At 35.2% G+C, this 13,576-nt stretch overlaps 1 protein-coding gene across 2 annotated transcripts in view; it reads left to right on the forward strand.

The window, feature by feature from the left end:
• LRRC7 (leucine rich repeat containing 7) overlaps nucleotides 1-13,576 on the forward strand; it is a 508,378-nt gene that overhangs the window by 119,289 nt on the left and 375,513 nt on the right. For both annotated transcript variants that reach the window (XM_057529777.1, XM_057529769.1), the window contains exon 2: nucleotides 2,200-2,297. In XM_057529777.1, coding sequence (XP_057385760.1) covers nucleotides 2,200-2,297 — 98 coding nt within the window. The remainder of the gene's footprint in view (nucleotides 1-2,199; nucleotides 2,298-13,576) is intronic.

The following is a 13,576-nucleotide window of genomic DNA, read 5'->3' on the forward strand; positions in this document are numbered from 1 at the left end:
ATATAAGTGAAACTCTCCTGGAGCCTTTGGCAGTACTTTCTAACTTGTATTTCGGTTTTTCTGACATACCCTCAAATATAATTACGTCAAAATCAACTAGACCATTTTTATCTTCACATTCTCGATAGTCAGATACATGAAAGGAAAAGTAATAGCCTATCCAAGAGACTGGTTTACATAGATTTCAACCAGGGTAAGTTGTCATCCCTCATCTGTATAATCACGATGACTAATTGGTTTTTAAAATTAAATCACAATTTTATGTAGATACTTGCATTTGTAGGTTATGTTTGTTGTATTTTACTATCTTGAGCTTGTAAATACTAGTGATTAACTAAAGTTCACTTAAATAGTTATTATATCATCATGAAAATTCATGTATTTGCTGAAACATGTAATCAAAATAGTGCATTGAATTAATTCGAGTCAGAATCTAGAACATTTTATATAATTTACATGGCTAACCCTCATACTGAAACTGCAGGGATGGTCCTGGAAGCTTAATTTTGCCCCCATATATAGTATTAAAGCAAATTATGTCTTAAACTCTTGAGGTTTTCACTTGATTTCCTATCATTGTATTATTAATAACCTTGAACTCTTTTTCTCACTTGAAATGATCTTCAAGTGAAACTAAGTTTCAAGTTATCATCACACATTGAGAAATGTTTTCTTGTACTTTACATACACAAGCATAGGCATATGAGTGAGCATACACACGCATATAAAGTAGTCTCTACCTATGAATGGATTGATTTAAGGAAGTATATTTGGAAAAGTATTTCTAAGAACCAGTGACAGCTTCTCCTAGGAATAGTGTTATGTTACTCTTCCAGTACAAAAGGTTATTTATGTCACATTTCACACCATTTTACATATTGCTTTTATTGGATTATCCTTTCCCAATTTCCTCTCTAGACACTAGAAATATAATTCTCTGTACTACTAACCCTAGGAGACCTTCTACCACCATAACCCATAACAACCACACCATTTTCAATACATGCTATCAGCCAGCATGTTTGTTAAAACCAGTGATATCCCATTAGAATAATTATGTAGATGTTGACAGCTATGTTTATATTTTCAAAATGATAAATATCATTGTTTTGTTCTGAATTTTCAAATCCTAAACACTCAATAGTTGTTTAATGTTTTCAAAATAAGCAGAGTATGCATTGGTGGCACAAAACTGTAAGGTTTACTAAGACCAGAAAATACTAACCACAGAGTATATGCTGTTTAATATGCCAACCCAAGTTGCATTTGGCCCATTTATTATTATTTTCTGGTTGTCAGCATTGGAATTAACTGAGAAGTGCACTTTATATTAACCGTATTTTCAAGAAGTCACAATGATTAGAATTAGAAAACCCATCCCAATTTAATCATTAGCACAGAGGAAAGCAGCAATTAAAACTCCTGAAAACTGGTATTCAGAATGTCGGTGAAAGATATGATCTTTCTTTCTTAAGGGTAACCTGATTTTTGATAAATGTGTTTGCTTTATAAGTAATCATTCTTTAGTTAATGGGTCTCTGACTTACCTTGGGCTGCTATAACAAAATACCACAGACTGGGTGGCTGAAACAATAGACATTTATTTCTAACAGTTTTGGAGTCTTAGAAGTCTACTATCAAGGCACCAGCAGATTCAGTTCCTGGTGCGAGCCCTCTTCCTGGTTTGTAGATGACTGCCTTCTCACTGTGTCCTCATATGGCAGGGGAGAATGAGCTCTGGTCTCTTTTCCTCATCTTATAAAAATACTGATTCCATCATGCGTGTCCCACCCTCACGACCTCAACTAAACCTAGTTACCTATCAAGGGTTCCACATCCAAATACCATTACCCTGGGGATTAGAGTTTCAACATGTGAATGGGGGGGTGGAGGGGAAGGGTTGGAGGAGTGGAGGGGGTGGGGACACAAACATTCAGTCCATAACAGTCTCTAATTGGAGAATGTGCATATGAGTTTCATCCACATGTGTTTTTATATTTTTAAAATTGGAATGCCTAAGAAAAGTCAAGCACTCTCCAGTTTACCACAGTCACTGCCACTCCCTACTGTCTTACTCCTTGCTAGATACTCTTAATGGTGTGGTCTACCTGAATTGTTGACTCTTGATTTAAACCATTTAACTTGTTAAAATTTATCAAGGTTTTGGTATTAAAATATTCTGTTAATTCCCTCCTGTAGGATGGAGAACTTAATAAGGGGAAGGAATCCCCCACAATATCAGAGAAGCCCTTGTAAAGAAGTTCGTGCAGCCCTTCGGAAGAGGCCTGAAGAGGAGTGTAAGTATGTTTAATAGGTTTAACTACATTCTAGATAGACTTAGGTGAGTGTCATAGTAAAAGTAAAACGTTAACCTTTAAGTGATAAGTCAAATAATAGAGGTACTTAACAAATACTTGTTGATTCTAATTGAATTTTTTTTTTTTTAAATATCATATGGTACCTGGATTCAGGCACTAAGAACATTGTTTTCTTAAGTGTTTCTCTTGTACTTCAGAATGCTCTACTAATAATTTGGTTCCATGTTCAAATGAGATTGGAAAAAGCTACACGATTTGCCACATTTTTCTTAGTTATCTGTACCATGAATATTATTTCCAAAGAGTCCTGAAGTAAAAAGAACAGAAAAACATAAAAACAAAACACTTTTAAAGTGTGTTTAAAGTAAACATTTTCCAGTGTCATTTGACCACAATTCTCTTTCAATCTTTTTTTTTTAAACTGAGGACTCTTTGAAAACAACTTCATTAGACTAAAGAATAAATGTCTAGTAGCAAATCTAAACCCATTGATCAAAATGAAACATTTGACTTAATCGAATTTAGGAAAAGATTTTGAAAGAAGTCGTGTATCCCCTCAGAAAGCCATTTTAATCCATCTTTAAATTATCAAAATGTTACAATATATAATTGTAGAGATTTTATCTAAATATTGCAACTAAATATAGCATTGTTGGAGATGTTTAACATAATACTTGCATTTTAAGTTTATAAGATGACCCATAATACTAGCTTTCCTCATGGCACTTGCATCTAATTATTTTCAGGGTACTAAATCACAATCCATTATGACAAAAATTCAGAAAAAAATTTCTGAATGATGTCTTTTTACAGGAGTTTACATTTTGTAAGGATAGAGCTAATGCAGCAGGTTCACTGGCATATATAGTTTATTAGATTTTTAGGGTTATATTGGCATTTTAAATTAATTTGAAGTACACCATTCCAGGTAAAGACCAAATATATTAAACCTGGGCATACTCATGGCAAGTAGAGTATTTTTGTTTTGTTTCATTTTATTATAAAGTCAATAGATAATCTGATGGGGTTGGCATCTATGTCATTCAATATAGTGTTAGTTTTCTTTTATTTGGTATATTTATAGTTTCTAACATTATAAACAATATCCAATTAAAACTAAAATTTGAAAATGAAGGTATAGTTCATGGGCATGTTAGAACAAAAACTGTTTATAAGATGCAGACTCGTGCATAAAACTATTGCTTTTTTATTGGGTTCATAGGAAAGCTTTGGGGTTTCTCCTCTGTGCTGGTTTAACACAATCAGCTTAGTCTCTGTTATAGTTCTGCAGATTTCATTTAGAAACTTAGAAAGGGTTTTTGTGGATAAATCTATAGTTGATTCTCATGGAGTCACAGAGTATATTTAATATATACAAAGTTATTTTTCAGGCCTCTTATACTGAGTTGGTCTGTGCCAGAGGTTGACCACCTATGGTCCATTTACCACATCCATCCTGACACCTGTTTCTGTAAATAAAATTTTATTGAAACACAGCCATCTCCTATTTATTTAGGTATTGTATATGGCTGCTTTCCATGGCAAAGGAAGAGTTAAGCAGTTGTGACAGAGACTATATGACCCACAAAGCCAAAAGTATTTACCTGATTCTTTACAGAAAAAGGTTTTAAAACCCTAATCTGGGCCAGTGGTTCTCAAAGTGTGGTCTTCAGACCAGCAGCAGCATTAGCAGCATCTGGGAACTTGTTAGAAACACACATTTTAAGGTCTACAACCCACATCTACTGAATCCAAACATCTGAGAGTCGGATCCAGTCATCTGTGTGTTTCGAAGAAGCCCTACAGGAGATTCTGATGCAAGCTCCAGTCTGAAAACCACTAGCCTAAGTCAAATGACTGGCGGCAAGATGACATTAAATCACCATGGATACAAAAGACTAATAATGATAGACATATTTCAGAGTTAAGTCTTATTGTTGTCTAATGTAAGGTACATAATATAACTGTTTCCTGTGTTGTAACAAGCAAGTCCTCAACAATTGAATCGTGGCAGTCAGGACAATTTTTGAAATATCACTACAGGAGCTCAGCTGGATTGACTATGTTATTGAACATGGAAGGACATAATGAGAAATGAGAAACATGTAAAGTATTATTCCCTGCCAGAGAGGTCTTCATTATCCCTTGTTAGTTTAATGAACAGTCCTTCTTGTCCTGTACAGACCACTGTTAATTCCCTAAGAAAGAATCCTCTTTTTTAGAATGGGAGCAATATAGTAGTTAATTAAGACATTAACTTTAAAGTCACCATAAGGGTGTTCTAATGTGACACTTAATGAACAGCTGCAGGACCCTGGGTATTATTTCCTTAATCTAAGACTCAGTTTACTTATTTGAAAAATGAGGTTAATTAAAGAGCCTACCTTGAAGGGTTATTTGGAGAATTAAGGAAGATTTTTATTAAGTACCTGGTATAGAACTTGGGACGTGGCAAATTTTTTTCCTCCTCTCTCTCTTCCTCTTCATTTATTATTATTGTTCTTCTTTTTTCAAACTAACCATTTGAGGATAGAAAGCATGTTTTGATCATAGAAATGAAAATCTACAGAAATTATAACCCCTATTTTTAGAAATAATAATATAAAGCAAGGAACAGGTTGTAAACAAATGACATAAAGCTGGAATTCTTGCAGCAATGTTAGATAGTAATTCGTGTTAGATGGTAATTTGTCTCACACAAGTTCTTTCCCTATGATTCTACAAATTCAACATGGGATCTAGACCAAGACTTACTGGTCAGCTCTCATGGAAAGCTGCCACCTTAGAAAATCATCATAGAAAGCCAAATGATAGTGGCTTTGCTTTACTGCGAATTGAAAGAATAGTGGAACTTGACTCAGACAATAGGATCCTCCAGATGCAAGGTGAGCCCTCTTGCATTTGGAGATATTGCAAATAAGAGGGTTTTGCTAAATAACAGTATTCATACTGCTGTCTTTTATAATCTTTTATACTTTTTACAATATTATCAATGTTAATATCAACATTAGGTCACCAGACATAGCTCTTAACCAATTATTTCATGTGAATTATATCTAGCTATATTGCATTTAACATAGCCAAGCAAACTTCCAGTAAAAATTGATTCTTGTAAAAGACACACTTTTAAATATGCTCGTTACTTCCCATTAAAAAATAAAAATAAAAACTTTGTCCTCAAAACCAAAGCACCATTCAGCTACAGCCCTACATTCTCAGACTGTTCTCAGGCAAACCTCTCAAAGGAGTTATCTATACTCACTCCATTTACTTACCCCCGACTCACTCCTCCAAATCAATGCAGTCTGGCTCCTACCCAATCACTCTGCTGAGACAGCTTTCATTCAGACCACTAATAATCTCTTTATGATGCTATATTAGTTTTATATTGCTATGTAATAAATTACCACAAACTTACTGGCTTAAAACAGTTTATCTCACAGTTTCTTTGGGTCAAGAATCCAGGTAGGGCTTGTCTACGTTCTCTGCCTCAGGGTCTCACCAGGCTGAAGTTTCATCATGAACTCAATTGAGGAAGAACCTACTTCCAAGCTTACTTAGGCTTGAATTCACTTTCTTGTGAATTCACTTTCTTGTGGTTCTATGACCAAGAGCCCCGCTTTTTGCTGACTTCCAGCTGAGGGCCACCTTTAGGGTCTAGAGATCTCCTGCAGTTCCTTGATATATGTACCTTCTCAGTATGGCTGCTTACTTCATTATTTATACTAAAAAACTTATAAATAAATAAAAGTTGAACTAAAAAATATTCAAGTAACCCACAGGAAGGCAAGAAAAAAGAAATAGAGGAATTAGAAACCAAGGGAACAAACAGAAAACAAATAATAAAATGGAGACATAAGCCTTAACAGATCAATAGTTACATTAAGTGTAAATGGTGTAAATACCTCAATTAAAATACAAAGCCTGTCAGATTGGTTAAAAAAACAAAACAAAACAAAGAAGTTGCTATACAAAATGCCTTTTAAATGTAAAAATATGAAAAGGTTATATATAAAAGGATAGAAAAAGTATTTAAATGAAAGCTTGACTGACTATATTTATATCAGAAAAAAGTAAGTTCATAGTAAAACATAATAAAGAAGATAATTTCATAATTATAAAAGGGTCAGTTCATCAAGAGCATATAACAGTCCTAAACAATCCTAAATGTTTATGACTTCAATTTATTTTTTACAAGTTTATATTTTCTTAAACTTTGTTTCAATAGCTTTGCTATGTTGTCTTTTTTTAAATTTTTACTCAGTCCAATTTAGTTTTCAATAGCTAAGTAATTCTTGGTAGCATAGTTGTGATTGTGGCCTGTTTAAAAGAAAAAAAACAACACAATTGTTTTCATATAGAGAAATATCTATGAAGGTATAATTTTTCCTCAAAATTTCCCTGAGTCCGTACTGTGTGAACTAAAATTCCACAGAGGTTTTCTGTTCAGTTTCTGAATAATAAGAAAAATTAATTGAAGAGTTTTTCTTTCTTTATTTTACCGTCATAAAATTTAAATTCCTAATAACATAATTCTATCCTTACAGCATTGATATTTTACTTTTCCTTAATATAAACAATCTGTTTTATATTATCAGGAGATAACACTTAAAATTATTTTGTTTTCAAATAACTGAATGCTACCTTTCCAAATGTCAAAATATTCTTGTATTAACCAGTTTGGTGAAAATCATGATAATTAGTCAGGTTCCTGCCTTCATATTAGAAGTTACTGAACATGATTTAACCTTTCCCTGATGATTCAAGGACAGTTTTATAAATACCCATTACTGTCTAGAATTCCATCTGGGCATCCCTCCAAATCAAGTTGTCATCTTTCACTTTTGCTGTGATTGTTCTTGCTTTTTAGTTAACCATTCTTTTGGCATTCTGTTTCCCATTTTAGTTTTCTCCTTCAGAGAGCTGATGCACCATCCTTATTAAGAAGTTTATGTTAAATATGTGTCAATGAATCAAGGATTGAAAACCAGTCAAGCCTCGGATGATTTATGGTAAATAGGATAAAGAAGTAGGGAACACTAAATGCAATGTAAGAAGTGGGGTGCGTTAATTTAAAAGATCCTAAGGCTACCCTTCTTCTCGTGGACTTCATCTCAAGTTTGTGGTGAATCCCCAGATACTTGTATTCTTTATCAGGTTCCTATTTCAAACTATGTATTAATGACTCAAGTATGATGTTGATGACCTGGCATTACTGTCATCTCATTCACTTAGTCTGGGAGCTTATGCAGTGGGTGTGGGGAAGGGCTCATATCTGCTAAGGAAATTTGAAGTAATCCTCAGGATGGTAGCACCATGCTATGTAGTTATAGACCTCACACATGTGCAAAACAATGTCAGTATGCAGAAGAGTTACTATCTTTTCTCGAGCTTCTCTTTACGCTAGGAAACCTCCTAGATGATCCTAGAAAATGTTCCCTATCATTTCACTAGCCTAAATTGGGATAAATCCCTATTCCTGTACCATTACTATGCACCATAAGAATGCTATGCACTTATTGGCTTAAGCCTGTTATACTGGACCGATCAGGTTCAAGAACTGGTTTGGTATTAAAAGTAATAAAGTAATCCTAGATAAGGTAAGGAAATGAAAGTAAGATGATGTATTTGCCATTTGACCTAGCATAATGGAACAGGTAAGGTTATTCAACACTATATCCCATACTGTTGCTTGTATTGTATATTTGTCTGTATATACTTAGCTATCCCAAAATATTTTAGGGATGGGAATGGGAACAAGGAACAGAAGAGGTGGTACTTGGGAGATCAGGAATCTGGGCACTGATATTAAATTGACTTCCAGGCCTCTATTTATCATTCAGAGGCCTCTTTTCCTATCTAAGCCCTACAATTTGTGGGCAGTTGTGTTTCCATTATCTTCAACTGCTCCTCTAACTTTCTTTAAAATACAGTTCCTTCTGGTTTGGAATGAGACCCATTTCCCCTACATCTCCCTTCCATTCTAGAGCCAGCCCTTCTTTCTTTCAGATTTGAACTATTATTAGTCATGTTGTATAGATGAAGCTATAGGATCTCAGACATGTTAAATAATTTATGCAATGTCACACAGCTAGTAAGTGCCAAAGCTGGGACGCAAACATTGTTTGACTCCAGAAGCTACCTTATTCCTACTGTTCCATGCTATATACCTACACTAGAGTATTCTGTGTCCTCATTTTAGCTCTCCAGGATTCATTTTCTGAATTTTTAAACATAAACTATCATACAAAGAAGTGTATATAATGTGTATATAGCTTAAAGAATTATAAATTAACAGTCATGTATCTAAAACATCAGGGTTGCTGAATTACACATTCCTACCCAGCTCTTCTTACCTTTTTAGTTAGCATATCCATTCTAGGAGACTAGTCTTTCCCACTCCTCATTTCTTAGGTCTTTCTTTAGGTGACCATTTCTTAAGTCCTACAACAAAGCCAAAGGAATAATATACATGGTTTTAGTACAAGGGGGCTCAAGAGAAACAAGTGGTCAGTGATTTCTCATTAGCTAGAAAATCTTACTATTGTTTGACTTTATTAATATCTTAGATTGTGACTATACAGTGTCATAACAAAAAATAAGGTTGCATTTTCAACTTGAATTTTATCAGCACACCTGAAATTATTACATGTTGCTTACTAATAATTTTGGCATGAGGTAAAAATAAGATTAAAGGGAGGTTAGATTAAATTAGACTTACGGACTGAACCTTCTTAGGCCAAATAGAAAATTGAAATCAGGCTCATGCAAACTTTGTACAAAGTTAATGTATTTTAGACAGCTTTTCCATTCAAGATAATAATAGAAATTCCGGCAAAAATATGTCTTAAACTCTTCTCTGGAATATCTCCAGGTTTAAACCAGCTTCCTTAGCTATCTGCAGCCATATTTCTCCCAAGATTCTATTTAGGATATAATTTTAGAAAAGATCCACTAGCACTAATTTTCCTAGCACCTCTGGCTTAGCATACCATTCACTTGAGTTAGGGCTTGACTCTTCACTGGACTTCTCTTTTTGTTTGTTTAAATTAATTAATTATTTATTTTTGGCTGCATTGGGTCTTCGTTGTGGTGCACGGGCTTCTCGTTGTGGTGGCTTCTCGCTGCAGAGCTCAGGCTCTAGACGCGCAGGCTTCAGTAGTTGTGGCACGTGGGCTCAGTAGTTGTGGCTTGCAGGCTCTAGAGTGCAGGCTCAGTAGTAGTGGCGTATGGGCTTTGTTGCTCTGTGGCATGTGGGATCTTCCCAGACCAGGGCTCAAACCGTGTCCCCTGCATTGGCAGGCAGATTCTCAACTGCTGCGCCACCAGGGAAGTCCCTGGACTTCTTTTAAAATGCAAATTCCTTTGAGGGTAACGCTAGTCAAATCTTAAGACTATCATAAAAGTGATTTTAGATCACTAATCTCAGTAATAGCAAGGAATCAAATCTCAAGAGATGTTTGAATGCCCAGGAAGAGAAAGGAAAGGTCAAAAAATGGTTATATAGGTGAGGAGTTTGAAAAACAAATTCACTTGCTACATATTTTTGCTAAGCGGTGGTTCTCTTATCTGGTGAAAGACTTTTTCAAATAAAATTTCAGCCCTTTCTATATCCTTCCATATATTTCAGTAGTTACCACTCTACTAATTTATTCCTTCTTTATGAAAAGTTCTCCTTCTCTCCTTGGCAGAGGGCAGGACCTCCCTCCTATTAGTCCCTGAAACACTTTGCACAGATTATTAATGCAGTACTTACAACACAGTATTTTATCCTTTGCTTGCATGTCTATTTTTTCCCCGTTGGGTTGTAAGTTGCTTAAGGGCAGGCAGATACATCTTATTCATTTGTCTACCACTAGCATTAAGCACAATATTTGATATATAAGTATCAGTCTAATAGAAGTTTACCAAAAATAAATGAACTATAAAAGATACAACTTGATTCATGCCATGATACTTATTGGAGTTTAAAGGCATCCAATAAATAGTTTCCGTATTCCAGACCAATTTTGGAACCAGTTAAGATATTGACAAGATGTCAGGAAGTTAGAGATCAAGCATCAACTTTATTACTTTTAAAAGCTAGATTGGAGGACATAGCTGTGATGTTTGGCAACTGTGGATTCTTCATACTGCACTCAGATATATGCATACTTAACTGACTCAGCCACAGCAGTACAGAAAAGCCACAGGCCTCCTCATGTGGGGAATCCCTCCTATAAAATTTATAGCAATGAGAAACAGATCAGTGTACTGTGTCTTTCCTGAAGCAGCTTCACCCCAAAGAAAGATGGAGGAAAGTGTTGGGCTACGCATGTCAAGTTCTTCAAATAATTGGTAAATAACTGCATTTCCTAATAAGAGTTAGAAATGAGATAAGAGGTCAATAGTGTTGGGGAAATCTCTCCACACAGAAAATAAGTGAGTGGATAAGAAGCATCTCCACTTGCAATGTTCCTTAGAATTTTTATCTCTTAAACTACTGAGCTTAAACATTAAACCCTTAGACAACTAGTGGGGAATTTATTAGGGCAGTCTCTGCCTGATATAAATTGCTATTCTTTCATGGACTCTTCTGGTATCATTAGAGGCAGAGAGGAGCAGCAAGGTAGATTTAACTCCCAAGACCACTGTAAACCAAAGTCTTGACACTTCATGTTCTACTTGTTATCCCAAATAATGTCCTGCATGGTTAGCAAGGCTTCTGCAATATGATTAAATTACATTCATTTATTCAACAAATATCTACTGTTTGAGTGCCTACCATGTGCCTCTCTCCTTGTTCTGGGTGTTTGTGATACATTGTGAGAAAAAATTTAAAAACCAAACCAAAAAAGGCAAACATTTCCAGTCTCAACAGTTATGCTCTTGTTGAGGAAAGCAGACATTAAACAAAATAAATGAGTTATAATTCATTAGAAGGCGATTCATACTGTGGATTAGTCCTGGAACCCTAGTGCCCTTTGCCATATGTACTGCTATGGAATTGCTGAGGCCTATGTAGCTGCTGTCATTGTTATCTGTTTCATCTGGAGAATTAACCTCAGCATGTTCCTGGCCTAAAGCAGCTGTTGTTACTTCAGAAATGTGTGCCTCTAGGGACCTAATGAGGCTAAGCGTCTGCTCTTTCAAGAAACTTGCTTTTTTTAACATTGGGCTATTCCAGGCAGGCCTTGAGTAGAATCTCTTTCTGTATATATTTTTCACAGGAGTGAAATAGGCCCATAGTGTTTCATCTCCCTCTATTGTTCTACTGATTTTAGGGTAATGTTGCCAGATAAAATACAAGACACCTGATTAAATTTGCATTCAGATAAGCAACAAATAATTTTTTACTGTAAGTACATCTCATACAAGATTTAGGGCACATTTAAAATGAAAATATTATTCATTCCTTATCTGAAACTCAGGTAAGGGTGTTTGTATTTGGATTCTACAGAAAAACAAAAACAATAGCATATATATATATGTGTGTGTGTGTGTGTGTGTGTGTGTGTGTGTGTATTTATATATTTTTAAGGAATTGGTTCACATGATTATTGTGGCTGGCAAGTCCAAAATCTGCAGGCTGAAGAGCCAGGAAGAAGCTGATACATCAATACAAATCCAAAGTCCATCTGCTAGCAGAATTCCTTCTTTCTCCAGGGAAGTCAGTCTTTTTCTATAAAGACCTTCAACTGATTGGATGAGGCCCACCCACTGTATGGAGGGCAATCTGTTTTACTCAAAATCTACTGATTTAAATGTCAATTTCATCCAAAAACACCCTCACAGAAGCATCCAGAATAATGTTTGACCACATATCCAGGCATTGTGTCCCAATCAGTTTGACACATAAAACTAACCATTACAGTGTCTTATTTTTATTCATTAAATCTGGCAACTCTATTTCAGGGGGTCTGAACTGAGTTTCTAAGAATTTCTATTGTTCCTATAGGTGATCTATTTCTTTCTTTAATAGTGTAAAACTAGTACTATTTCCTAGTACTTTGTTTTTTAGGTTTCCACTGCTTTTGGACTCATATTTTTTGTAACATATTTTTCTAAACTTTGTCTCATGAGGTCTCTTATATGAGAGATATGAAATCAGTAAATTTTGAGTCCTTCAATAGACTTCGCTATTCAAACAAATCACATCCATCCTCACCTGTCTGGGTTGGATAATCCCACTGAGGAAGAAATTTCCCATGAAGTCAGGATCAAAATCCAGGCCTAGACTTGATCTCTTATTGTTCTGCATGCCTTTTCCTGTAATATGTCTCCTTTAATATGCTGTGTCTTTGCTGGATCTTCCTTTAAAATGCTAACTTTATAAATTTCTGGAGGGTTTCCTTAGGGCAAGGCAATACCTGTACCCTCATCTGTAATGATTTTATCACTTTGAAACTCCCCTAATAATGCTTTAAATATATTTTTTCCTATCCTTACATTTGTCCAGGTTTTGTGATGTTTTGGTATCGTGTCCCCATTCTTCAAGTTGTGGTTCCCGATTGCTGTCACTCTGGACTCTTTATCTACAGCTTTGAAAGGCCACATCCTCAGTAGTTTCCCAGACCCTGCCATCTCTTGGGGATTCGTTCCAGATCGCTCTCTAAAATTCTGTCTCTCTGTTTTGGTTAGATTTCTTTAGGCTTCTGTCATAATTGTTTGACTTGGTACAGCTGAAACATCTCTCGCATTTCGACTTTCTTCTTTAACATTCATCAGAGCTGAGTCTATCCATTTCCTTTTAATATTTGTTTCTCTTGGCCTGGAAGTTCCCATTTTCTATTTCATACCTGTCTAATATATCCTATAAAATCTCAATTTTTCTCCTAAGGAAAGCTCTCTTTTCCTCCAATATAATTTGCCAGTTTTCCTTTATTTTGTTTCTATTTTTCTATTGCTTCTGTTCTGATAGTAAAACTGAAGGATGCTTCTTTTCATACCATTTCAATTCCTCCTGGATACCTTAACAAACTCAATTCTTAAAGACCAAGTGCTCCAAACAGACTTTATTATTTCTTTTTTGTGGCCTTTATGTATGTAATCGTTTCAATGACATGTTTGTTATCTTTTTCAATTTCACCTAGGAGAGGGCAGATTCTCTTCATTAAAAGGGCTCCCTGTTACTTTTCATTTGTTTATTAATCAAATTCACTACTCTTCTGTGGGTACATCCACAATGAGAGTTCTCTAATTTATAAGGCCATGGACAGGGCTTATGTGAGTATCAAGCCCAAAGCTCAAGGTCAAACTACAGCAGCTTAAACACTGTG

Source organism: Balaenoptera acutorostrata, chromosome 1 (genome assembly GCF_949987535.1).
Source record: "Balaenoptera acutorostrata chromosome 1, mBalAcu1.1, whole genome shotgun sequence".
NCBI lineage: Eukaryota > Metazoa > Chordata > Mammalia > Artiodactyla > Balaenopteridae > Balaenoptera > Balaenoptera acutorostrata.